Raw genomic sequence first — 26,761 nt, 5'->3', positions numbered from 1 at the left:
GAACACACGCTTTCTTAACAAACCCTGGTTTGTTGGCCTGTCGACCGTGGTAGACTTACCATTTCCGGACGACCCTAATGCTGTTTTCAGCTATCTGTGTTCTATATTTTTTTTTTGAAAAAAAAAATCTATTCTTAGAGAAAAACGGGCTTGAAACAATCTGAGATACTATTTATGAGACGACTTAGCTTTGAGCTTGATTTTAAACACTTTAACCAAACACAGCGGATAATGAGTGTATTGTAAGATCTTCGATATCTTGATGAATCTGGTCCTAAAAAAATCTGTTATTACGTACATGTAGGCGATAACATGCAAATTTACCTATTGTTTTTAACGATATTATCAGAGCTGAATCGAAAATAATGAGCTTTCAAAAATTTGATAACTGTTGACTAAATGGACTGGGATTTACTTTTTTCGAATATGATCACCAAAAATACAAATCCTTCATCATTTCACATTGTTTTCTCCAGTCAAAAAACAACAGATTGCATTTGTTCTCACGAGTAAAGAGAACCCTGTCTACTTAAAAAAGGATTATAATTATGTGTTCATCCTTTTTGTCTTGAAAGTTCTTAAATTGTAATTTGCTATCAGGAAAACATTTTAATTATTTTTAATTCTAAGAATCATGATAAATGGCTATAAACATTATAAAGGACAGGGTCCAATTTCTTTTCATTATGCCGACGGCTTCCCGCCTGTTTTCAGGCACTAGGTGTTTGACATTTTAAAGCGGCTCGAAAGGGTTTCAGTTCAGGGTCAATTTCTCCCAAGTCTGAGCATAAACTACTTCGCAATCATCGAGCTACAATGACATCGGAGTTGCCATAGCAACGAAATGAAACCATTACCTATTTTTCTTGTGAGTATTTCTCGGCATTGGGTGCTTTTCAGTTCCAAACCGTTCACGAAGCTTTTTTCTCCTCGATGTTCGAAATCTATAAGAGCGTTATCGAGATATTTTGGGATAATGAGAGGCTCTCACTTGTAAACAAGAAATTTTCGACAAAAAAAAAGCGAATTCTACCCCTCATGAGGATAGTTTTGGGTCATAGGTTCCAGTTTAGGTCAATTCTGCACTGAAGATATCATTTACGCGAGGCGAAGAAAAAAGATATCTTTCTCGGTTGTGATCGAACTCACGACTTCAGGATTAGACCTGCCGTTTGTCTACTGACTGAGCTACGAGTCGATACGAGGCAGCTGTGACGGGTGTATAATGTAACTCCCCGTCCACACGTATCTGGATATTTTTTAAAAGGGATATTTTTTTCGTTTGAACCTCCTTTACATAGTTTCCTCCTTTACGAATGGATGGACGAAAACGGAGGTTTTCGAATAGGATGATTTCAGCCATGAATCATAATTATACGACTAACATTACGCGTGCTCTATAGGGGATGCTTTCGTATTTCTGAGTGTTAGCCCTTCTGAAGGAAATTTAGGGAATCGGCACTCCGCAAAGCAAAGTATTCGATTTTCCACTTGTGTGCCTCAATCGTTTTAATTCCTCCAATACTCATACTTTGTGATTTATTCATCTTCATTTAGTTGACTGAATTGTACTCAGGTGTAGTACAGGCCAAACGAAATGATGCGTCCATCAGTCATTATCTTGTTACTCGTGGCTTCCCATATCTGTTATGGTGCTCCACAAGGAGCAGAGTACCCAATTCCAGACATTCCTTTTGATGTTGCATTGGAAGATAACCAAGTCGAAAAAAGAGCTGGTGTGTATTCAAAGTATAAAGGAAATATTTGTACTAATAATTGCAATCGATAATAACAATAATATTCAACAAAAAAAAACCCGTTTTACTCTGGAAAACGATAAATATGGAGGTCTCTAAATGACGACTTGACTGTCGAAGTTGTAACCTTGTAACCTTGTAATTAAAGCAATTTGCAAATTAAGCTCGACAAATGTTTGGGCCTTCAACGAGATTCGAAACCTTGGTCCCCGCGATAGAGCTGCAGTCCCTTGCCAGTCGAGCTAGGAAGACCCATACATTGGTAGCAGACCCTGACTTTATCTTAATCCGTTCTTAAATTGCAATTTAAACTGCCACGGTTATTATCCTCAATTAAATATTTCTACATTCCCTTAGATCAAACCATGTTCATAGTGACTGTAAGTTATATCACTTTCATGTGTTTAGATAAGGTCAGTAAATTAGCCTGCTCCCAATGTATCGGTCTTCATAGCTCAGTTGTTGTTAGGACACTGCAGCCCAAACACTAAGGCCAAAGCCTCGTAGCCGAAGCCATGAGCCTTCAAGCGTCACAATAAATACCGAAACCTAAAACCGCCCATGAATGGTTCCTGGCACACCCGGGTCAATAATAGTCGAAATGATTAATTGTGGGAATTGTATCCAAAGAGGCCACGTGTATAGTGAATACGTCATTCAGTAAATAGAACAAGGGCATTCTGAGAATGTGATTGCTTTGTCAAGAGGTCTTTGTATCCTCGTTATCATTCTTATCATTTTCCTTCTCATATTCATCATCATCGCTGTTTTCTTTATCTTGTTTAAAAATTAACATTTTAAGTTCAATTTATAACTGAATACGTTTTACAGAGTGCACTGATAAACAGAAAGACAAAAGTCCTGGGTGTAATTCTTGGCAATCACAAGGATTCTGCGAGAGCAGTAGCATCTACCATCAGTTTATGATGGACCACTGTTACGCGTCATGCGGACTTTGTACAAGTAAGTGACACACCTTAAGGTCACCGGATCGTGGGCTCAGGCCTGAACATTAACTTTTAACCATAGAGCGTTTTCACTCACGTGGCCAGCATCTATGCAAATGTATTGGAACAAAAGAAATTGTCTGCATAAGAGAAAGATCAAACTCCCACAGGATTTGTTTGGTACACCAACGTGGCCGCCGTTTCATTGTTTTGGAACACCAATGTGACGTGGCCTCCGTGACGTCATGTGAAAACGCTCCGTAGAATGCCAGCCATGATCTTTCTTTGATCCGGATTCTGACGCTATCATGAAAAGCGCTCTAAAACCGAAGGATATTTTCAGAGGAAAAAAATGCTAACCAGGCTGATCGATCACTGCCCTCAGTGAGGTATTATGCAATCAATCAATTCGCATAATCGTTTTACAAAATGGTACATTATTAGTATCGAATTCGGATCGAACCCTTAACACTAACAAAATCTGTTCGTATGACCTAGTTTGATGCTACTAGTAAGAAAAATGTCAGTTAGTGAATTCTTAAAGATGATCTTTTCTTTTTGATTAGATGATAATCATAACTATAACAATATTCTCAGATCTGATTGGCTATCAGCTGTTCGGATTTCAGCACTAGGACAGTGTAATAAGACAGTACGCGTCATGCCAGTGAGTAATTGCAATCGCACGCGCACTGATGGCAAAAATAATCAAATTATCTTGTGTTTTAATTTTCAAAAGATTAAAACATCACAAATTTTGTTAAAGTTATGATAAAGTGGTAACAGAACTTCGTTTTAAAGACATGAAATTGGACTCCATTCAGCTCCATTACCATTATTTGTCCACATTACAGGAAGGAACAGCATCGGCGAATCCGCAGACTGAAACATTGCGACGTGTGACACCGTTGCGTAAACACGATGGCGGACGGGGGTAATCCGTTGCCCTATTATCGTCGTAGCGGTCACGACAGGATCGCATTCATTGTTAAGTTTTTATCAGATTATTCATCATACGTTATACTTTGTTTTACTTAATTCCTTAGTGCCACCAACACCACCTCCACAAGGTAGGTTTCCTTACCGTTAATTTAAATCATTTCAGTTTTATCACACCGTTTATACTACTACATGAGAAATTTCTGCAATTTGATTGGTTTAGAGCAGTGGTATTTCAGCTTCATTTGAAATACCTACATGTGAAAATTACAAAACCTTTGCGGGTAGTAGTATAAACAAATAATACTATGATTTGTACGTGATATTTGGCATAAATACCACTCATGACTTACTCACAGTACGTAAAACAATTTCCAAATATCACCCGTTGTATTTATGCCAAATACCACTACAAATCATGCTTTTACCTATACAAATCCTCTATTAAGCCCCCCGGGTGGCTTATTTATTTCAAACACATTTGACGGAAGGGGGCTTAATAGAGACGGGGGGCTAATTAATTTAGCAAAGACGATGGTATTTAGTTCTCCATAAAGAACCAGAATGCCAAATGGAAAAATGCAAGTACAAGAAGTTGGAGGTTATGCAGCTGAGGATCAAATACAAATCCGACCTTCCAACACGTGAACAAACAATCCCGGATCAGTCCAAATGAAGTTTTACAGTCGTGATTGACCGATAGAGTCTATCAATATTTATTAGTTAGCGTTAAAAGGGCGAGGGGAGGGTGGGGGGGCGGGGAGAGTGAGGCTTATTAACTTTCTTTCCTTGAAAAGGGGGACTTTTTAGCCGGATCTGAAGGGGGCCCTTTTTTGAGAGGGATGGGCTTAATAGAGGATTCTCTTGATTTATCTAAATATTTGCTTTCAAATTTCTGTCTTCCTTGCACTCAAAGTTTATTAATTAAAGAAGAGGGCCATAAAGTGGTCATTTGTAAAGTGCCCTTAATACATATTAGCAAGAGAGGATAAAGGGAACAGAGAAGGCATCCCCCATACACACCCTATTCCATAGGTAATTCGTCTCGAGTTATTTTTAGAATCGGGATAAAGTTACCTCGCGCGCTGCGTGGATGTTTCGTGGAGGTTTCGCACGACTAAACGGCGTGCAAAACATGTCGGGCGAAAGGCAACGAGAGCGTAAAGACGTCGAGAGCATTTCTGAATATTGAAGCGAAATGTGTCGGCGCTCACCTGCTGGGAAAGGGAATCGCTGGACTCTTTGATAACCCGTGAAATCAGTTTAACTCGAAGTTGTCGTAACCTCAGTGCTTTAATAAAAAGAAATTTCGCCGGTCTATTGAAACCGGTCGTTTGTACAATAAAGCAAGTAGGACGCCAAGTGTTATTTTTTGGAATAATAAAAGACCAATAAAAGAATAAAAATCAAACCAGAAATTGCTCTCTTCAAACTATAAATTATAAATGATCTTGAGAGAATATTCAGTGAGTTAAGGATTTCCCTGTTGTACTGTTAGCTCTATACAAGAGAGGAAGGACGATTCTTTTTTAATTTCCATTTCGCTGACACCGCCTTAGCAGAAATATCTCTTTAGTCGTTTTCGTGGACAAAACGAATAGCAATATCGCTCTCCGAGTCTTCCGCCATTTTTTCTGCTTCAATTCGTGAAGGACGCGTGGCTCTGAGCGTGGGTCATCCACGCGGAACACATTCGCGCTATGTGATTGGCTGTTGTCTAACCCCCCTTGGGATCTTTGTGTCTTAAAAATAACTCGAGAAGAATTACCTATGGCATAGGGTGTGTATGGGGGATACCTTCTCTGTCCCCTTTATCCTCTCTTGATATTAGTCATTTCCTTGATTCGTCAGGTGAGAGATGGGGGAGCTGTGCTGATTCACTTCTATGTTACCATTTGAAACTCATTAATTTCTTTGATAGATCGATCTCTGAAAAGTTCCCAATCTATTTTCCACATATAATACTTGAGCTTGAATGTAGGTAGTGCGTAGCTGTTTGTATCACAATCATAATCACAAACATAATCAAAATTATTCTCATTCTCATTATTTACTTATTTACTTCAGTTGACGCAACTGATTGCCTGAAAGCCCATAATAATAGACGCGCCCTTCATGGAACGCCAGCGCTGGTCTGGAATAATTCACTAACTCAGCATGCACAGGAGTGGGCTGAGTATTTACTTAGCAACGGGTCTCTTGTGCACGCAAGTGGAATTGATGAAGGGGAAAACCTGGCTTGGGGATATGGCCCAACGTTCCGAACATGTGTGCAAGCAATGGAAGGATGGTTAATATACTTAATTTTTGTGTGTTATCGTTATCGTTTTTGTTTTTTTTTTTGCTGCTTTATGAAATATGTTTGAAGGGAGCGCATTTCAATAATTTTTAATAATAGTAATAATAATAAGATGGTCTGTCTTATATAATAACTAAGGAGGAAATTTCTATGTGTGCGGGCGATCATGAAATCTTTGCCCGGGCTTGTCTATAGTATCGTTGAGGGCAAACTGCTGAGTGAAGTAATAAGATCACTAGATGGTACAAGGGAAAACCTGCTACAAGTGAATGTTGAGAAATATCAATCCAAGTTACTGGGCTCTAGGACTGAGGCAAATATTATAAACCTACATATAGATGGAGTTAACATAGAACAATTGAAATCTTTCAAATTGTTCGGTGTACACCTGGACTCTGAACTTAATTTTAGTGAGCATATCAGTTCTGTTTGCATAAAGGCTAGCCACCAGATAGGAGTTTTGAGACGTCTAAAGAAGGTTATACTCACTCATGCTAAATTACAACTATAGAAAGCTGCCATATTGCGTCACTTGACTTGCAGCACTATTTGGCATTTATGCAGAGCCTGAGACAAACGTAAAGTAGAAAGAGTACAGGAGAGAGCCCTAAGAGTAGTGTTCAACAATAATTCAGTCTCCCACAACGAACTGCTGAAGCTAGACTACAAGTAGTCCCCAATTTTCCCTCAGGGATAGTAGAGCGAGCGAAACGCGAGCGCGCGAGAAAATCACTCCACGCCGCCGCGTGTCGACTTTTCTCGCGTGGTCATCAGTAGCTGGTTATGGTGAATTATGCGTGTGCTTTTAGCCAATCAGAATCGGGGAAATATTTTGAATGAATAATAATAATATTGTATTGACCGTCTACAACAAGCGATCCATTAATAACTGTGTCATGGAAGTACTTACATGTAAAGCTAACAAAAAAGAAGAGTTTGAAGAGTTTGTTTGAAGTTTCTAGACTACACCAGGAAACTAATCAAGCTCTTTATGAAAAATGAACAAAAATTTGGGATGCCTTTCTTTCTTTAATTAACCCCTGTTCTGTTTTTGTAACGAAGGTATGACGACGAAGAGCCGCAGTATGATTATGACAACCCAGGCTTTTCTAAGGCAACGGGACACTTTACACAGGTACTGTGCTTGTTTGAAACCTCAAATCGGTAAAAACGATTGTTCTTCGTGTTGTACTACAGAAATCAGTACGTTAATTGCAAATCTCAGAAATGATTGTATGATCGTATATCTGAAGAAAAAGAAAAAAATACAGTCATTTGGGGTAAGCCATGCACAACCGATGAAAGGCATAGAGTGGCCTTTTCCAGATGTATGCATGATTTGCATAGATAAATCAGTAGATAGAGAGAGATAAGGAGATAGATAGATAGATAGATAGATAGATAGATAGATAGATAGATAGATAGATAGATAGATAGATAGATAGACAGATAGATGAATGGATGGATGGATGGCTGGATGGCTGGATGGATGGATGGATGGATGGATAGATGGATGGATGGATGGGTGGATAGATAGATAGTTGGATAGTTTATTGGTAATCACATTGCAACCCAGAGCTTGAATTAGACGATTATTTACAACTGAATATTATTACTTAAAAATACTACTACTAATAATAAATGGAATAATGGAAAACACTATATAAATGCACTAAAATAAAATTGTGATTAATGTTAAAAAAATTAAAATATTGAAAGCAGATATAATAAAAAGCAATCGACACTTGTAAAACTATAGAGACACAGTTTAAGCGTTGAGGGCACTTAGCTATTACGAAATCTGTTCGTTCTGAAAACAGGCCTAAATAAGTTCTTCGTACAGGTATTTAGAGCAGGGAGAAGGCCGTGGAGCGTATTCTCTTCGTTCTGTACGACTTCTTTGGATAGTTTGTCTACAAGTTCCTGAAAGTTTAATTAGGCAGTGATTCAACCAAAGACTCATTGTAAACAGAAAATGATGCGCATAGCCCGTTTTTGCACTTACTCAAGTTCATTGGAGAGATACGCGGAAAGAAAGTCGTGAAAGACAGGGCATGCATACTCCGTGAAAGGGCGAATGCAAGTGCAGAAATCTTAACTAGCTCACGGGTGCTTAGGCCAGAGCGTTTAAGCTGAGATAAACTATACAGGCGCTTCTTAGCTTTCTTGATAATGGAATCAATTTGACAGTTCCATATTTCAAATCACTAGACACGTTGAGACCTATTATTTTGGCACTGGTACTAATTCAATAGGCATGCCGCTAACTACCACGGAGACGAATGACGTGGTATTCTTAGTGCTAAAGTTTATGCACAGTTCGTTGCATTTCGTCTCGTTTAGTTGTCCGCGTTAGCGCAGTTCAAGGTGCCAAGGTGTCAACAGCGGCCTGGATGTGACGACTGTCTTAGTTCTAACTTATCGTCTTCGAGATATTGGTATTGTCGAAGTATTTCCAGAGATCGGTGGCAGGAACATCGAGCTAATTGATCATGATAATAAGCAGCCCCAATTTTAGGCCTTGAGGAACCCCCGCCAGGACCATACCCCATTCTGAGAGGAAGTCATGGAAAAGCTTAACTCGCTGTTTGCGCGAGGTGAGGAAAGCGGAGATCCAGGAGATGACAGGGTCAGGGATATCATTTGTGCTCAGCTTCCTGACCAATATCTGATAATCGATGAGGTCAAAAGCAGCTAAAAGTTTTCTTAAAGTCAAAGAGAACCACCCATCAGTGGCACTGTTCCAGGCATGGATCATTCTAACTAGGGTTTCTGTGGTGCTTGAGCCTGATACGGGGCCAAACTGCCTTGGATCAACCGTAGCAAGAACAGCAGGTTTGACGCCGGGAACGATCAACCACAAAGTCCTCAGCTAAGTTTGAAAGGACAGCGGTAAGTGAGATTGGTCTCAAGTGCTTGTTTACGTCGTACACAGGGGTGTGCTTGGGAACAGAGGCAGCATTTGCTTCTTTCCAGGACGAGGGTAGTGGAGCGTCCAAGTATGATCAGTTAGGGTATCAGTAACCACTGGGCCAGTAAGTCTGCCCTCTTTTTTCAAAACCACGCGGTATGCCGTCTGGCCCTGCGGATTTAGCCGGATTAAGGGCGGTAAGTTTCTTTAGATAGCAGAAATCGGTAACCGTTGGCGGATTAATTGGTGTGTTGCACGTCAACTGAGGCTTCAAGATGCAGGGGAGAAAGGAAGTTCATAGGGGCGAGGATAGCCTCTCACGCAGGCGCTTTTAGGGAAGCTCGTTTTTCATCCTTCCCCACAAACGCCTGCTCAACCGAAAACAACATTCCTTTCTCATTGTTTTATTTGCTGTCCTATACTTCTGCAAATTGCACACGTTTCCACATATTTTACGTCTGTTTCGTTTTTTATTTTGCGGCAATCGCTCAGGTATGGATAAATATTCATTGGAAACATGTCTTTTAGACAGTGATGTTGTGAAAGGGGACCCAGGTCCCACGCGACTAAGGAAATATCAGGAAGAGGACAAAGAAGAAGCCCTGAAAAGGGCAATCAAGGAGTCGGAGATTTTCGTTTCGTAGATATTTTACAACTTTTTGCCATTAATTTTTTTGTCAAGTACTTTACTTTATCACTTTTTCTATACTATTGTAACCTTAGACATTTACCCACACGCACGACCCACGACCCACGACATTTAGCTACATTCTTTTTCTTGCAACACAATAACATTCCAGAAATATTTCCGGCGTTCACGGTTTTCCCGTTTTGACTGTAATTGGCGATATCTCCATATTTTTCGTAGCCAGGCTGGTAAATTAAGTTTCCTCAGTATTGGCCTGAACCAATGTTAGGGTCTGTTTACATGAAGGGTGGAAGATAAGTACCGGGAAGATCCTAGAAAGCGGAACAACTTTACGTTGGGTTTACATGTAGAAATTTCGGTCCGTGTAAGTGCTCAAGTAGAGAAGGATCTAGAAGTAATTAAAAATGACGGGCGACAAGAAAAAAAAAATCCAATTTGGTTCTTCTGCCCTCTTTACTCGAATTAATAACTAACTTTCAGCAGAATTATCAAAATAATAATCAGCCTGTAGTAACGTCAAACGAAGTGGTCGGCCTTTGTATTGCCTTGAGTAGCCACTTAATTATCAACCCACCGCCATTCTTTTCTGGTTTGTCCGCCGAGTAATACTAGGATCTTCCTAGCGAAGGCAGTTTACTGTAATGCTAGGATCTTCCTACCTCTCAGCAAGGAAGAGCCTCATGAGTACTAGGAACATCCTAGCGCTAGGGACAAGTACAACCAGCTTTGCATGTAAACCGAATACAGAAAACATATGGTGCTAGGATGATCGACCTTCTAGGATCTTCCTTTCCTATGTAAACAGCCCCCTTAGACGTCCTCTTACAATTTTTATTACGCGCTCATGCCAGGTTCATTTGGAGCTATTTTTCCTTATTAATATGTACCCGGCTAAAAGTTCTTTCTCGAATACTAGGTTGTCTGGCAATCAACAAAAAGCGTTGGAGTAGCTCTTACTACGAAGAAAACTAACTACGGTTATGAGACATTCATAGTGGCGCGCTATTACCCAGCAGGAAATGTACGAGGCCAGTTTGCACAGAACGTGCCAAAAGAGATTTAAGGTATGTTGGGAGACGTTGAAGTGGTGAGTCAAATTTTAAGGGTCGCTTCCGTAAATAACCTGGCATCGATCAATAGCATAGTGCTAATTATAGACTGAACTGTTAAATTATTAACTCGAGAATTTTTTCTGTGTCAGTTATTATAGACCGAAAAAGGTTAAATACTAAAAAGCTATCAAAAAAATTATAATACCTTGGGCTGCAACACAGCCGTTTATGGATTCAACGGGTTAATCGAAAAAGTAGTGAGAGGCAGGGGTAACAGAGGAGAAAAATCCACAAAATTGATCATGCCTGCACTGCAATGCTTTGCAAGCTAGCTGTTCATCATAATTCCCGGGTAAGGCACTTCTGGGAAGTTTGAAGGATAGCAGCCTGCAGTGCAGCTGTTTTCCTTGGCCCGCAAATGCTTTTACTCGCAAAACTCCAAAAGAGACGAAGAAATCTACTCGCCCAATCATCCTGTTATAAAATCAAGGATGGCGGCTATAACAATACCAACATAAACAAGCATCTTTCGCCCACCAAAAATACGCCTGCAATGCAGCCTAGAAAGATAGGGGTGTACCGCTGAGGCCTTTGAGCCCAGACCCTATTTAGGATAGGGAAAAAAACATTTATTTCGCTATTCTATTTCAGAGCAGTATGAAACATTACTCATTTCGTTTCGCATACATTTTAATTTAAATAGAAGAATAAAAAGGGAAGCAGGAGTGGGACTGGAGAGAGTTGAAGGTGAACAAAAATCCTACGGTTTGCTTCGCAAAGGCTAAGCTTTACTTTGGTTAATTTGAAAATAATATGAAGTAGATCATAGAGGAAAGTAAGGCTCGGTTCAGACGCCTAACTTTATGAGCCGTACTTTTCATGAGCCGAACCTAATACATTGAATCAGTTGTTGTACATGAAAAGTTCTATTCGGCATCTGAATCAACAAAGAAAGCCTGTTTCAATTTGGAACGGCTCCTGCCGTTCTCTTCGCCTAGCCCGGCCGGGAATTTCGCCTTTGGAGCGACTTTAAAACGGCTTTGATTTAGACGCCGAACTTTTCATGTGCCGGACTTAATGCATGAATTCTCTCAGTATAACGTATTTTGTAAGCCGTTAGACCGAAATGAGCATTTTTCGCCCTTTGAACTTAGTTCAGCTGAAATAAATAGTCAAATCAAACATGAATCAAATTAGGTTCGGCTCACGAAAAGTTCGGCGTATGAACCGGACCTAATCTTTTTTCAATTGAGTTCTTGAGTTCTTCCCTTTTTTGCAGAAGCTCAGAGGATACATGCTAACTGATATACATGGTGCTTAATTCCGGCCTGTCCGGAGTGGAAGAAGTTTAAGGCATTAGATCCATGATAGCTGACGCCCCCTTAAATGGCTGTAGTATAAATTGGGTTTAAATAAAAGAACTTGAACGAAAAATGGTACATTTTTTGCGTAAGTCCTTTTTCTAGTTAAAGATGAAATATGAAAAATGCAAGAAACACAAGTGCAAACTCGTTCATGAGGATGTACTAAATAGTCGGGTCCTTGAGGTCTCTAGTCCCAAGGAATATACTTATTTTAGGCTTCTCAGGGGACCTCAGTACAGGGGCACCCACGCGACGATGGTTTCCTCCTAAAAACAGTGAAAACACTTTCTAGGCTATCCAGAGCACTTTGAGATCTCTAAAAATGCATTCTAAGCAGCGCTATAAAATTTGTATCTGGTCGGGTATCTTGGGGGAAATTGAGTCTTTTCGAAATATAGCAGGGGCTATCAATATTATTTTCCCGAAAATTTTAGGTGCAATTCAACGTATTACCAAAGTGAGAACTTTTTTGATTCCTCTCTTCAGCGCATTTTTGGATCCGAAAATTTTAGGTTTCCTTTATAGAAAAATAGCCTAACCTGGAAAGTGAAATGTGAAAAGTTAAACTTTATTATTAAATAAGTGTCGAAAATATTGTACATGAATGGAACGATAATTAAGGAATTTTTAGCCGTCCTCAAGTAATAGAAAATTCTAGGAAAAAGTTGTTTCTCCGGACAGATATTTTCCTGAAAACCGTCTTTGGGTGCACCTGTTTATAGTACCACACTTTCTAAAAGGCCGTTTTGGTTCAAGGGTCACAGTTCCGGTTATCGTGACTTCTTTACTAAAAAAAATGACTTCTGGATACAATCTAACGGCCCTATGCCTTACTCGCGCTCTCAAGGATCCAACCTAAAGGAAACTTGAATCTTAATTTCTTTTTGCTATTTTAGGAATTTACTGACCTATAAATTGCATTTCACTAAAACACGTAGAGAGGGGTTTAAACTTCAAAAACTTTTTCCCTCAGATTGTATTGAATTAAGGGCAAAGAAACTATCTGAGTTCGACGATCGTTGTTGAACTTTCTCAATTGCGATGATCATTGATGAGTTGTTTCCATCAAAGCTACGCGATCGCTAAACATTCGATATTTCATGTGCCATCAAAGTGATCGGAATGTTCGTAGCAGTCACACCCGGGGGAGGGTACACCCTATAATGGCCTATATGGAGAGGCTCCGCCCCTGATTCAGGTATATGAAAGAGAAGGGATTTCACGACTTGTATTTCATGCCATGAAAGTGTAGGGTAATCTGTCGACATGTATTTAAACTCGAACGGTCATGCAATATGATATGTTTGTGAGGTGACCTGAGAAGAAAACCTCTTATCCGCTTCCTGCATGTTTTATTGATTTTTTTGGTATTGAATAGACGAGCCAGTTACAGCCGAGTTATAAGTATGCTGTGTTCTCTTGTAAGTGGAATACGATACTTCGATGAAAGGCACACGAAAGAGCTGTCTTTTCTGTCAGAAATGGTATGCAATAAATAAAGGGGTTGGATTGGACTTGGGGTACAGGGGCAATTTGAAATCGGGTTTTTTACCTTAATACTACGCCTTCCCTTATTCTTGAAAGAGGGTCTGAATGGGATTTAATATTTAGTGTTATTTGCTTATACTTTTAAGTGTTTGCTGTTAAATTGGCCAATTTTGCCAAAATTGGCCAATGTTTACTGTTTCCGGAGAACACAGTGATAAGTGTTTAGAGGGGTCACTTTTGTTTCTTTCTAGAAAAACTATCACTGTTACAGTGAACTTTTTACTGTTAGTGTTTAAATGCAACTGTTCCACGTTACAGAACCAAAAAACGAAGTGTTTAGTGTTATCGAGGTACCCCCATTCAGAGCCTCTTGAAAGATAAAAACTAAAAGAACCTAGACCAGACGTGATGTGCAAACGGATGCAACAGCTCCAAACAATGTTGGGACCTGCAGTGCATCGTGGGAAGGATATAGCCTTGGCCTATAAGGCTTCGTAAACTTGAAGCAAACCACGTGTAATGCATCTGCGTGACCAAAACAATATTGGAAGAGCCGGCAAACAGATCCAGCATTGTTACGCTACTCTTCGGCGATCACGGAACAAAAGAAATGTTGGGAGTTGTTGGCTCAAAGTTTCACCGGTTTCAAACTTTGTGGAACAACTCCCAACAACACGCAACACTTAAAGATATGCAAAACATGCAACGGGGTGCCCAAATTGGCGCAACATGTAACATCTAAAAATATTGAGAATTGTTGGCCAACAATGTAGGGTCCGTTTGCACGGGGCTTAAGGAACCCTATTTACCATTCTCCTCCTCGAGCTTAATTAAATTATGATTCATTAGTAGTCACGGTAGTTGACGTAAATTAAATTTAATGTTACGTCAAGGTCGGTGAATTATCACTCCTTAGAGAGGGAAAAATTAAAGAAGAAAAATCAATGATCAATCTAAAAGGGCTAAACTGATAATAAAAGCGGCTTAGGTGGTAATTAAAATGAACTTGCGTTACGTTTAATTTTGAATACAATATTATTCATGCAAGATATATTTTGATCCGATATCCACATCTAGAAATAGAAAATGTTTCGGCTACCCGCATATCTCCTGCCTCAAAGTATCCTCTTTAGTTGTGGATGACGACAGAAAGCTAAGGTTTTATCTAAGAGCAATATCCAAAGTGATTCCTTTTACTATTCAATTTACTAAAGATCCACTTTTTCCTGAACGCTTGTTTATATGTTTGGCGTCGACAAATAAGAGTCGTCTTCGCAGTGAGTTGGGCATCAATATAAATGGAACGTAGCAAAACACAGGTAAATACCTTTCACGTTTGTGTAATAAATTATTTTGACTGCTAAAATAATATGATTCTACTAGCAACAGGTTTGTAAGATTATTATAGCTACAGCCTACAGCTATAATCGCGAGCACAAAAAAATGTGTATTGAACCGGGAGTATTGCCATCATGAATTTATACAGATTCAACTTTTCTGTAAGTGTCACTATTGCCTTCTGGGTTTTCTATAACAAACGTTTATCATGGCTGTTTTTATTGTAATTTCTCCCTTATTAGCTTTTTGTTTCTCGCTGGGGTAAAATTTTGAATCTGTTTGTGTTCACCCTTTTCTATCGATTCCCGGGGCATAGCTCAAGTTTTGTTATGGTAGAGTTCAAATATACTCTTTCTATTTTAAACAAAATATCAATGTACATGTGGCGGATATAAAGTATTTTATAGCTTAACTGCAGGCAAAACTAGTAAGCGTGAATATTCTTTAAAATGCGGAGAAATCCATTTTGTTCGAATGTACAGCGATCGATCGCGATGCTTGAACAGGTCGAACAGGTTTCAATATAAAGCCAATGAACACTGCGTTAATGTTGCAGCGGACTCGCTAGTTCTTTTCCCTCCTCAACTATTATCAGTGGGCTAAGTTTTTGATTAGTTTTAAACTAATTTGTCTGCTCTTTTTTTACCACAAAATTAATTGCTCTCTCATTTCCGATAATCTTATTATTTTTTTTTGCAAATTCTTTTGTGACTTAATTATTACCAGTGATGTCTTCCAGTTCCACCCCAACATTCAAACTAATCAATCAATGGTTTAAGGAACAATAAACTGCCGAACCGGCCATGATAGTTCTCGTGGCCTCGGGCCAGGGTTAGACAACTTTGTCGTACTAACCTGCCGAGCAAAGATTATATTATTTTTCACTTTGTTTAATTTTTTCAATTTTTTAAAGAAAATGTACAACTTCTTCATTGGTATAGCCATCTTTATGTGTCAGTTCCATGGAGCCAAATTTATTCCTGGTAGGTATTTTACTCTTTTCGGTGTTAATCACTCAGAAAGTTTGAGTAAATGTTTTCATACTTTAAATCTATTACCGAAAAAAATCCTTATTTATGCACAGTTTTACACAAGGTTGGTATGATGGCATCTTTGATTGGCTGATGGCTTCTCACTATTCCTGAGATTCGTGTCTAGTATAAAGTGGCCATGTATTCATTCCTTTATATTAATCTTGTTCCTGTCTCACTCAAGTACTTTGCTCTTAAAGGCAATCACGTAGACATGAAATAAAATGAGTACTAATCTGTTCGGCATTTTACCAAAATTCATGACTTTTCACACTGTTTTCAAGATGGAATAGGATGGCAGAATAGCATGACAGATTAAAATTACAATATTTAATAATAAAGCTCATTTTTCTTTGAAAGTTCTAACAAGTTTACCTCTTAAATGAAAATTGATTTCATCACCGTCGTATTAAGTTTTAAAATTACACGAGAATAACGTTTTTTTTTTTTTTTTTTCTCTGAGGAAGCGAAAAAGATCAAAAGGAACCACAAGGTTCTATCTTATTACGTAGCATATTGGCTCCGTAAGGATCTTGAGGGGGTAGTTCGATGAGCAAAGTAAAAAGAGATGTAAACCAATTCTTCTATCCACTGTGACGAATTATAAGGAGGAAAAACATGAAGAGTCTTCAGTTGTTTCAGTGAGAAGAAGAATTATTAAAAAATAATTAAATATCCCAAGAGGAGGCCAACGTAATTTGGGGGGTATTTTCAGGGTTTTGTTTGGTTTCAGGTAATTCAGTTGAATGATTATTTCTTTCCTTCCTTGCCTTTGCTATTTCACGACTTTGAGTATGTGTTTTCGACCGGTGATCAAGGAGAAGGTTAAAGGGGCGGGAATTACATGCTGGCCCTGATAAGGTGCCGGCAATTGAAAGTACTTGCGGGAAACGTAGCTCAGCGCATGTACTGTTCCAAAAACGGGCTAACGTAACTCAGCTCATGTACTGTTCCAAAAACGGGCATCAGTCAGTTGGTCGCGTGGCTCATTAGGAACTAAGCAAGAAATTAATCACACAAAAAAAAAATGCGGTGAGAAATGGTGCGAAAAGTTGGGATTGAGAAATGCATAATGCTGTGGGATTTTTAGATAGGTCTCAACCCGAGACCTCAGACTTCTAACACGGCCCTTCTAAAGATATTTTCCTATCAAAGAAATGCAGATAAAAGCATTTCGCTGGAATTCCACGCTGCTATCAACAATATGTTAACGTCTTTGAAACTGATCCCAGTGCCCCAACTACCGGTGGCAAAACTTTCGTCTTTGCATGTATTCCAACCCGATCTTTTCCTTGTTTTTAATAACCTCACTCAAGTCCCCATGCAAGTGTTCCAGGATTCTTCTTTTAGAGTACTTTTATTTCAGCACTTTTTCAATTTTATACTTGTTCAAACAGAGTTATTGAATTCCCTTCTTAGTGTGCAGACAAGACCAGATCGAGAAATATTCGGCTCAGTGTGCGACTTACCTGAAGTACGGTTTCTGTACGGCTGCTAACATGAGGCACTTTATGGAGCAGAATTGCCCTGTTACCTGTACAGTCTGTCAAGGTAAGTTATAGACAAATTCAAAATTTACTGAAACCGACATCCTCTGGCCACCATTTTGTCTCCCAAAAAACAAATCTTGACAAAAAGATTTTTCACTGATCTTTTTTCTTTAAAATCCCGTTGTTCGAAAGTGGAAATTGGCCCCCTAGCTGGTCAATTTTTCACGTACGACAAGAAAACGTAGGCGCTGCTCTTGTTGGCGATTTGTTGCAACATCTTAAATGTTTGAACAATCACTTTTCACATTATTTCTGACTGCTGACGCAAGGAAACGTTCCCGGGTTCCCGGATATGTCGCAGCATTCTTCTTGCGATACGTTGTGACGTATCCTCATGATCATCGTGCCATTTGCAAACGCACGTTTGAAGACGCGCCTCGTCGAGGTTGGTGGACGCTGGGGCAAAAAGATGATAAATATGTGACTCAGGCAGTCCAAGACTTGTTCTGTTCTGGTAAAATGGTACAATTGGCTGCAATACAATAAAAAGGATTATTATTCATTCAAAATATTTCCCCAATTCTAACTGGCTAAAAGCACACGTTTAATTCACCATAACCAGTTTCTGATGACCAAATTTGGAAGAATATTGTGTTTAGCGAGGAAATGACGTCAAAAATACAGCGTTCTTACACTTTAATGCATTGTTAACCGAAAAGACCTGGGGACGAGGTTGAGTTGTTTTGGTTGTGAACTTGAAAAATGGCGTGCATTTCACGCGATTCAAGAGTGAGAACTAGGCGAAAAAATAGCTCAAAACACGGCGAGAACAACAAGAAGACATCTCGAAGGGAGACATCTGCTATTTGGGGAATATTTGCGGAGCTGAACAACCCTAAACGTGCTCAGTCTATCGAAGATGAACTTGACATCGATGGATCTATGGAGGTAAGCATGTTTTAGCCAGGTATTTAAACTAGGAATTATTTTGAATGAATAATCAAACAATTATTGAATTCGGCTTTCGTATCATGTGAAGAATTTTGGAGATCTCGGAGGGTGTTATCCGCACACTCTCCTCGATCTCCATAATTCTTCATAAGATACTCAGCCTCATTCATTAATTGTTAATTCAGTATACTTTTCTTGATCTTATTTTATTTTATATTAGTGGTACCACCTTCTACAACATCACCGCCTACTTCAACCCAACCAGCTACAACAACGATGCCAGCTACTACTACTCTACCACCTACTTCTACTCCGTTCCCAACTAAAACTTCGTCTCCGACAATTCCAGGTTAAGCTTCCTTCACTATGCTAATATTCGGACCGTGCGTACCATTCTACTTTTTCAAAATGATATTACCCTTTCTCCCATCGTTAAGTTTGAACAATATTTTAGGTATAGCAACAACATTTGCGGCTTTTGTCTCCCGCGTTTAGTATATCCACGCTAAACGGGTTAAGTTAAAAAAAGACAAAGGCTTCATCTGTCTTACAAACCTGAGGCCAAAACTGTGCGCTAATTTTACTACAGCGGAGCATGTCCCGGAGAAATAATTGCCATGAACAATTAACGCTTCATATATCAAGAACTTCAAAGGTCTGCGATATTTGTAGACTTTTAAATGAATCGCGAAACGTTAATTTTGGTACGTATTGCTGAATTAAGCTTAAAATAACTTTGGTCAGGGTTCGGTGAACACTGTGCAATAAGTTTTAAATACCATGTACATTTAATACATTTCTGTATAAGCTGAATAGTATTTATTTGAATCTACATGATATATAGGGATGTTCTCTGAAACTGATGCATTTGATTAGATTTGTCTTTTTTTTTTTACTCCTTTTAGCTTGTATGCCTAACCACACTGACATTCCTACATGTGTGCGATATGCAAAGATGTTTGGTTTCTGTACAAGCAGCGTCAATAGCATAAGAAAATACATGTTTCAAAATTGCGCGGTAACTTGCGGGTTTTGTAGAGGTAAGTCCCTAAAAATTTGGCATACGACTGCTGCCTACTAATATCAGCAAACTCAACTGCAGTAACAATGAAATCGATACAAAGCTGAACAACTTTTCTTAACAATGTCATCTAATGTTGCTATTAGCCTGAATTCGTTTATTTCTCTGCGTTATAACTTATGAAGCTAAGAGAAGGTTGCCTTTGTGTGACTTTAGACTAACAGCTTAATAAAGCCGGCGCGAGCGCGGACTTATCTAAAAGTTATCCATACTTAACCACTTACACGTAATGCTGGCAGTCAGTATCACTTTATTTTGGGAATTAAAATTACACTGATATGCAACAGCTACATCTTTGTTAAGGTTTTATAGGCTAATGTTTACTTTTTTAAGTGTGTAACAGTGTCTTAGCCTCACGCAATGCTTGTTGGGTCAATATGTTTGGTCCCACTGCTATGCTGAAGGAATTTATTTGCGGTGCTGCCTTGTTCTCATGAATGTCAGCTTATCCTCATTGTCTTCTGAATCATTAGTTCGGCACACCACGACACCACAACAAACGACAAATCAATCAAAGACAACTCCTTATTCAAGCACAGGGGATAAAACAACTTCAAAGCCAACGACTAAGCAACGGGAAACTTTACTGCCAGCGGCACAGCAGCCGTCAATTACCTGGCCAACAATAAATATGGACCTGGAAGCTTGGAAGTCACGGTGCTACAACTATGTATCATTTTCCACAGCTCCTTCAGATCAGGCTTCGTTCCTAGACACTAACACTTTCATCCACGCAAATTTATAGTATGGATTTTTTTCCCACGGTTTTCGCTGAACCCGTCAATTTTGTACATACTATCTAGGAATTGACTGATCTGGCTAGGCCGTTTTGTTGATTAAAGGTGAAATTCTCATAACAACTGGTCAGTTCAGACTTATGGAATTAGTGCCCCAATAAGATTCCGTTATACAGTAGCTTTAATTCATACCACACCCGGACTAGAGACAAGTAAGAATACCTCCAGTGAGACAGACGATAGCCTTGAATTTCCTGACGTTTGTTGAATTGAAAAATAACGGGTCCGGACAATCTGCGAGCCAGCGAGCCAGCGAGCCATGCGAGCCATGGGAAAAAATAGAGTTTTATGAAATTTTAAATGCATGAAAAATGTTTCCGGCTTAGTTCCGAGGTTTTGGTGATGCGGTATTGATCGACTTTTACTATGATTAGGGTTAAGCGCTCATTGTACTAGGGTTAAGCGTTTGGCGTTAAACACTCATTTACAACGGATACCTTTCGGTTATTGTTTTTCGTATTACTGCTTTTTTGATTTTTTTCTATTTTTCTTTCGCATGGATCGCATGGCTCGCTGGCTCGCACTGTGTCCTAACTCGTGATTGCAGTAGATCATTTTGAGTTACATAAGTTACCTAAAATTCCGAAAATAAGCCCCTCCAAATATAAGCCCCCCAAACTCGTAACGCAAAAAACCCTCCGTTAAATCGCCCCTCCGAATATAAGTCCCCCTGGGAGCTTGTACTTGGAAATTGTCCTCAAATACAAACTAAAATAAAGCAAAAACGGTCAATTTCCTTCCAACTATAAGGCTAGCCCAATCGATTTTGAAACGCAAATTTCCCTCCATAGATAAGCCCCTCCGGATATAAGCCCCTCCAAAAATAAGCCCCTCAAAAAGGACCTTTGAAAAATATAAGCCCCGGGGCTTATTTTCGGAATTTTACGGTATTTCATCTTTATTACAAATCAATATAGGGAAATTTGAAAATAAAACAAACAAGACACTATGGAACGTAAACTTCGGCGCCCTGGCCCGGGTTGCTCTAAGCATGGTTAGTGCTAACCAGCGTTAAATACCATGGAAACCTATACATTTTGATACCTCTTAACCAACGGTTAGCGCTAACCAGGCGTCGAGAAACCGGCCCCTGGTTGTGGATTAATTGTGAATGTGGAGGAATAGTAAGAAATGACATTTTTTTCCGGAAACTCCTCCATAAAAATACCCTTAGTTTTCTCCTTTTGTGTTACAGACGTCTTAACTTCTTCCCCGGAAGTCTGCTAGGTGCATGACCCCGTGGCTGTAATCCAATTCGATTATAATTTGTCATAAATAAATTGCGCACGACGTTCAATCAGTTTCCTATAAGCCCAAAATAACTAATCGTCGCACGCCGACTGTTCGGAGTTCTGCAGCAAAACATTGAATTATTTAAAAAAAATAATCCCACAAATCAACCATCTTAAACATTTCTGCTACAATCTCGTCTCGGCGACCTAACGGGGCAAAGATAAGTAACTACGAACAGAAGGGCGAGCAAAAACTAATCTTTCTTTCTTCCTCAGATAAACTAAACCCCTCAAGCTGATCTCGATCAACTCTGGGCAAGCCAGAAATAATAATTATTTCACGTTTATCTCTTCAAAAAGTAATAATTAAGTCTCCTTCATAATTATTTCTTTCCCATGAAAGAATAATTCAAAGAACTTGAAGATATCTCGAACTAATTCCGAGGCAGCTTCGGGACCTCCGGACGCAACTTTGAAACATTCCTGAGCTCAGTGCGCGAATTCCTTTAGTTCACGCTCCGCTGAAGTAACAAAGCAAGTCAAAAAACGACGATATTTAGCCTAAACAAACAAACAAACAACTGTAAAAAAACATCAAAAAAAATACTTTTATCGTCTAGTTATTTCTATTCATTTGTACGGTTAAATTTGTAACTGTGGATTCCTTATGGAGCAAGTAGACGCTTTTAAACCAAGTATATACTTTAGTTCCACGTTGCATTTGCTGTCGTATATTGGGTAATTTTATTTGACACTTAAATAATAAGTAATAAGTTAAATAATAAGATGAGTGAAATAGATAATTTAGCAATACTATAGAGATTTTTCACTTACGTGGTCAGAAATACAATTTTGCTGGATCAAAAGAAGGTGTCTACATATCGCCGACAGCTGGCGGGATACCAACGTGGCCGCCGTTATATTGTTCTCGAACATTAATGCAAAACTTTCTGGGAAAATTTTCCCAGAAGCTTAAAACACTCGCGGCAGGCCTGATAATTGTCGCCCTTCGGGCTCGAATATTCAGTTTAACTTTAAAAAATTCCGCTGTTCGGGTTTTTAACAATATAGAAATCTGGTACCATTGCCTATTTCGAATGTACCTTTAGTATTGACATGATATCATTCCAGTACTTCTAACCTCATCATTTAGCTTCTATGCTTATGTTGGTTATTCTTACCTTTCACTTCTTTATTATCGAAATAAAACGGAAAAAATAAACAGTTCAAAACAATGGAAACGTCGGTGCGTATATAGCAAATATTGTTCTGCAGTTAACTGTAGAACAATATTTGCTATATACGCACCGGCTTTTCCATTGTTTTGAACTGTTTATTTTTCCGTAAATGGAAGAGCCGGTCACTGAAGTGGAACAGGGGGTCGGATTTCCACCTCAGTGAAAACAAAAAATTTTCTGCTGGTTCTAGAGCAATGCAAGGGAGCATTAAGTCAGATAATAGAGACCTTTAGATGAAACGAGAACGACTACGAAAACGACTAAGAAGACGACTAAGAGAACGAGATTTTCTCAATACTTAAGTGGTGCACGCGCCTGAACTAGCGTTATTTTGGCGGGAAAACGTGATAGCCGTCGACATTCTGCAACTACGGGTTTTAGCGAAAACATGATCGTAGTGACGGAAACAAGTTGTCAGATGTAAGAAGTTTTTAATTTTGTGATCTGGAGAGGGCTCAACTTTTTACACCAAAAATAACTGTGTTTTGTGGTAAAAAATAGTAACATAAAGCTTTCTAAGGTGTCTAACTTTTGAGAATATGCGGAAAAACCTCAGTCAAGTTTCGTCCTTGAATCTAAAGGTCTCCAATGTTTGAGCCCCGAGGCCTTTTTGAAAATAACGATCAAGTGTGTAGCGTAACTAAAGGTGTTATTTTCAAGATATAAAGAGTTCAAGCATTATCCGATATTAACTAAATAGTTTATTCGTTCTGATCTTAAAATTTATAGAAAACATGCGCATAATATGCAAATTGGCAACAAGAAAATACTTCTCTGTAATGTATTGAGCAGCACATGCAATTATTTATTGAAGATATAACTGAACTTGAACCATATCAAAAATTAACGAATAGGAGCAATATTTTTTATTTATATACGTGTGAACATAAAGTCATCGGCTTTTTTAGAACCTTACTTCTTGGCGCCGACAAATACCAATCGTCCGGGCTAAAATTTGATTAGTAGAAAACTTCTCCTGAAATCATACCTTCCTACACTTGAACGCAGCGACATTAACTATGACTCGCCGGCCGCCTTGATTTAAAAACCGGTGGGTATCAGTTTTTTTGGAAGACAACGCTTTGGGTTATATATTGCAATAATTAACAGGAAGCAGAACCTTGAAGTAGCTATATATTCAATGGCACACCTACTTCCATTTTTTTTTCTTTCATTTTAAGCCTTTTTTCCTTTACAAGATCAAATTGTTCTAATTTTAACAGAATTTCCAGACATTTTTTTCTTGTTCATAAGAATCGCGTCCATTACACAAATCGGAAATTTGATTGACTGAGTGGCTATTTACCTTGGACATATATACATTGTTTTTTCGAAGTGCAAAAACATTCCGTTATATTAATTAGAATTTATGCAAATGTCGAGGGCGGTTCAGTACTAGAAGGGTCTCTGCATAAAACTAATCTTATTAAGACTGAACTAAAACGTATTTTCTTCATCTGTCCAAGGGATGAGAAGGAACTGAAATTGACTTTTGTCAGCCCGTCAGCCAGAGATAGAGTGGTTATCTCCTCAGGTATAATCTCGAGAGACTTTCAGCCGTTAGATATATATCTTATGGTTTTTGTAGGAGATCCCTTTACTACACTGTAGTGTGGAAATGTTTGTCTTTTTTCCTCAAGAACAAGCAAACATTTGTCAGAGATTTACCTTAAAATCTAAGTGCAGTCTTGCCACTTAACAGTCATATGGTAAGAAACTTCTGATTGCTATCCTCCATTAGTCAGTAGATGAACCAATTTATCATGCCTTGTTAAATGTGGAACCGGCATTATCGTTTAGAAAATTGAACAACGTTTAACATTTACATCACCTTATATATTTAGAGATCAAGAGACAGGCTGTTCAGGAAGTTAGATTAAAGTTCTATTTTGCAATATAGTGAAATGTGTTTCCTAATTGTTAAAGAAACTTCTGCTGAGTTACAATGTTGTCGTTCAGAATTTGTTATTAAGCTATTTATTGCACACGTATTGTTTTAATCTGTAAATTTTTATCGACTTACAGATTATTTCTAACGTAGCAACATTGGTGTACATTCTTGTTGTTGTTGTTGTTGTTGTTGTGTTTTTTTCGATTCTTAAGCGACATTTTCTTTAGCGTTGTTCAGGTTGCCTTAGAGAGATCGTATTCCAGGATAAGAATACGCAAAATTTATTGCAAATCTCTTATACTGTGATTTTTGGACCACTTAAACACTACTTAAATCAGAATATTTGTATTTTGTTTCACGCAAATTTCTAAATATTGTAATACAACGAGCAAACACAAGTAATTTCTAGAGTTTATTCCAACTAATTCGTATTCCGGAATACGGTCAATCGAACACGCCCTAGTTTGCTCATTAGATCACTTGTAAAGTTGTGCCGGGTGATATAGAGCGATTTTCGTATGGCCTTGAAATATGGATTCAGTCTAAAGTGTTTGTTATTTGTTTCATCAGCTGATAGACGAATAGATCAAAACATGGACTTGTTTTTGCAACATAAAATTCTAAGATGGAAGAAAAGCATCCTTCGATTTTCCAATCGCATTGCTGAATGCAGAATGACGTCAAAGCAAAGTATCCATAAATTGGCTAGAGTGCGTTCCATTGGGATGACCTGGATCAGGATCAGTGATCCGAAATCACTCACGGATCATGAGGCATCAAATAAACCAGCGAATCCACCCTGGGAAAAGATTCGATTGTTTATCTTGCATGATCCGAGTGATGTTAGAGCAGTGATTCTGATCCGGATCATCCCAAAGGAAGGCACCACTACTCGCTGAAAAAGTCCACGCGCGTTTGTATTCGTCCGATAAAGCATCAACCGAGTCAAATCAGTCTACATTCAAACCCTGCTTTACGGACACCTCATTATTAGGGACAGTTTGCTTTGTCCCTGGGGAAAAAAAGCCCTTACGTTTTCTCTATAAAATTCAACCCGCTTAATTCTGACACCCCCTTAACACGGACACTTTCCAAAGCCCCCTCACTGTCCTTCTTAATGGGGTTTGACTGTATTCCGTTCGTTTCTTGTTTTTGTTTTGTTCGCGCATGATCATTTCAAAATTTCAAATTGCGAAAATCACTCTACCAGTGTGTTAAAACGTGTGATTGTTAGGTTAAATCATAGTTAATTGAGTGGAATGGTTATGAAACCCGTCAGACTCCTTTGTTATATGTTTTTGTGGACCTGAAAGTGCACAACGTTCAAAAGAATTCCTATCATTGTGATTGTATTGACCAATAAAACCGTTGCATCAATTTATTTCGTAACAATTTGCCAACAGAAAACAAAGGATTGTGCACTTTCAGGATGCTTCCAACATAAACTGCAGCACTGCTTGTTTTTATCATTGATGTTTGCCGCTTTTCATAACCAGTCTCCTCTAATAACTATGGTTAAATCTTTTACCTGTTTCACGAAAAAATTAGGTCATGCATTATTCCGTTTGATTTTCTCAGAGAAACATGTACATTTTCTTCATTGGTCTCTCCATGTTTGCTTGTCAAGTCGTTCACAATAAAGCACAAGTAATTCCAGGTACGTATTACGTTTTTATTTGATTTTGCTAAAGCGCAAAAATATTATTCAGCCGTACTCAGCTGTGTCGACTCATAGAGGTCTTATATTCTGCATTTTCTTCTCGATATTTTTTAATAGGTCAAGCTGGATGCATTCATTTAGTTGTTTTAGTTTAAAAGAAAGATAACAAGAAATAATGATAATAATCACTGATGAATAATGGTAAAGCAACTTCGCTCGTGTTGTCGAGTTGTTTTGTTTTCTGACATATTACTTTTACGGTGCTAAATAGCCGGTTTGCGACTCCTTAAAATTTTTATAAGACAAATTGTTTTTCCTATCTCTGATTATCGTTTTAATCACAACAACTGTCTGACCATGCAGAAACGACTTTGCTCGATTAAACTTTTAAATAATTAAGGAAACGTATCGTGAACGACGAGAAAAGCAAAAACCTGGTCAAGTGGCAAAGGTTATGTTTGGTGTTTGCCACAAACGTGATTCTATAAACTCTCCAAGAATGCCTATAATTTAGCGGAAAATTTGTGCAGCTGCTTAAAAAAGCCAACATCATCGATCTTGCGGTACTCGATTCATTTTGATATTGATAAGTTTACGTTTCTAAAGCCTTTCGGGAGGTAAATTGGATAAAACTCCGGCAAAAAAA

General features: G+C 38.6%; 3 protein-coding genes across 3 annotated transcripts in view; all 3 read left to right on the top strand.

Annotated features, from left to right (window-relative positions):
* Positions 1-2,616: 2,616 nt before the first annotated feature.
* On the top strand, positions 2,617-11,988 carry LOC140952399 (Golgi-associated plant pathogenesis-related protein 1-like). Its single transcript, XM_073401821.1, has 6 exons — positions 2,617-2,720; positions 3,751-3,774; positions 5,711-5,933; positions 7,005-7,077; positions 10,419-10,566; positions 11,834-11,988. Exons 1-5 carry the CDS (start codon positions 2,681-2,683, stop codon positions 10,563-10,565), a joined length of 507 nt encoding a protein of 168 aa, XP_073257922.1. The 5' UTR covers positions 2,617-2,680; the 3' UTR covers position 10,566; positions 11,834-11,988.
* Positions 11,989-14,481: 2,493 nt separating this feature from the next.
* LOC140952701 (uncharacterized) lies at positions 14,482-20,096 on the top strand. Its single transcript, XM_073402141.1, has 6 exons — positions 14,482-14,725; positions 15,658-15,727; positions 17,195-17,326; positions 18,437-18,565; positions 19,122-19,256; positions 19,771-20,096. The coding sequence occupies exons 1-6, from the start codon at positions 14,705-14,707 to the stop codon at positions 20,040-20,042; spliced, it is 759 nt and encodes a 252-aa protein (XP_073258242.1). The 5' UTR covers positions 14,482-14,704; the 3' UTR covers positions 20,043-20,096.
* Positions 20,097-26,039: 5,943 nt separating this feature from the next.
* LOC140953281 (uncharacterized) overlaps positions 26,040-26,761 on the top strand; it is a 20,976-nt gene continuing 20,254 nt past the window's right edge. The window contains exon 1 of the mRNA XM_073402779.1: positions 26,040-26,112. Within this exon, the coding sequence (XP_073258880.1) occupies positions 26,040-26,112 (73 nt within the window). The remainder of the gene's footprint in view (positions 26,113-26,761) is intronic.

This window comes from Porites lutea, chromosome 11 (genome assembly GCF_958299795.1).
Source record: "Porites lutea chromosome 11, jaPorLute2.1, whole genome shotgun sequence".
NCBI classification, from domain to species: Eukaryota; Metazoa; Cnidaria; class Anthozoa; order Scleractinia; family Poritidae; genus Porites; species Porites lutea.
This window is presented reverse-complemented; position numbering and strand designations above follow the sequence as displayed.

Bases quoted from the DNA above. Each gene is read 5' to 3' on its own strand.
- LOC140952399 (XM_073401821.1), top strand. From the start codon at position 2,681: ATGATGGACCACTGTTACGCGTCATGCGGACTTTGTACAA. The intron at 2,721-3,750 runs GTAAGTGACACA...TTAATTCCTTAG, and splicing joins GTCATGCGGACTTTGTACAA to TGCCACCAACACCACCTCCA. The intron at 3,775-5,710 runs GTAGGTTTCCTT...TATTTACTTCAG, and splicing joins ACCAACACCACCTCCACAAG to TTGACGCAACTGATTGCCTG.
- LOC140952701 (XM_073402141.1), top strand. From the start codon at position 14,705: ATGGAACGTAGCAAAACACAG. The intron at 17,327-18,436 runs GTAAGTTATAGA...ATTTTATATTAG, and splicing joins TACCTGTACAGTCTGTCAAG to TGGTACCACCTTCTACAACA. The intron at 19,257-19,770 runs GTAAGTCCCTAA...CTGAATCATTAG, and splicing joins AACTTGCGGGTTTTGTAGAG to TTCGGCACACCACGACACCA.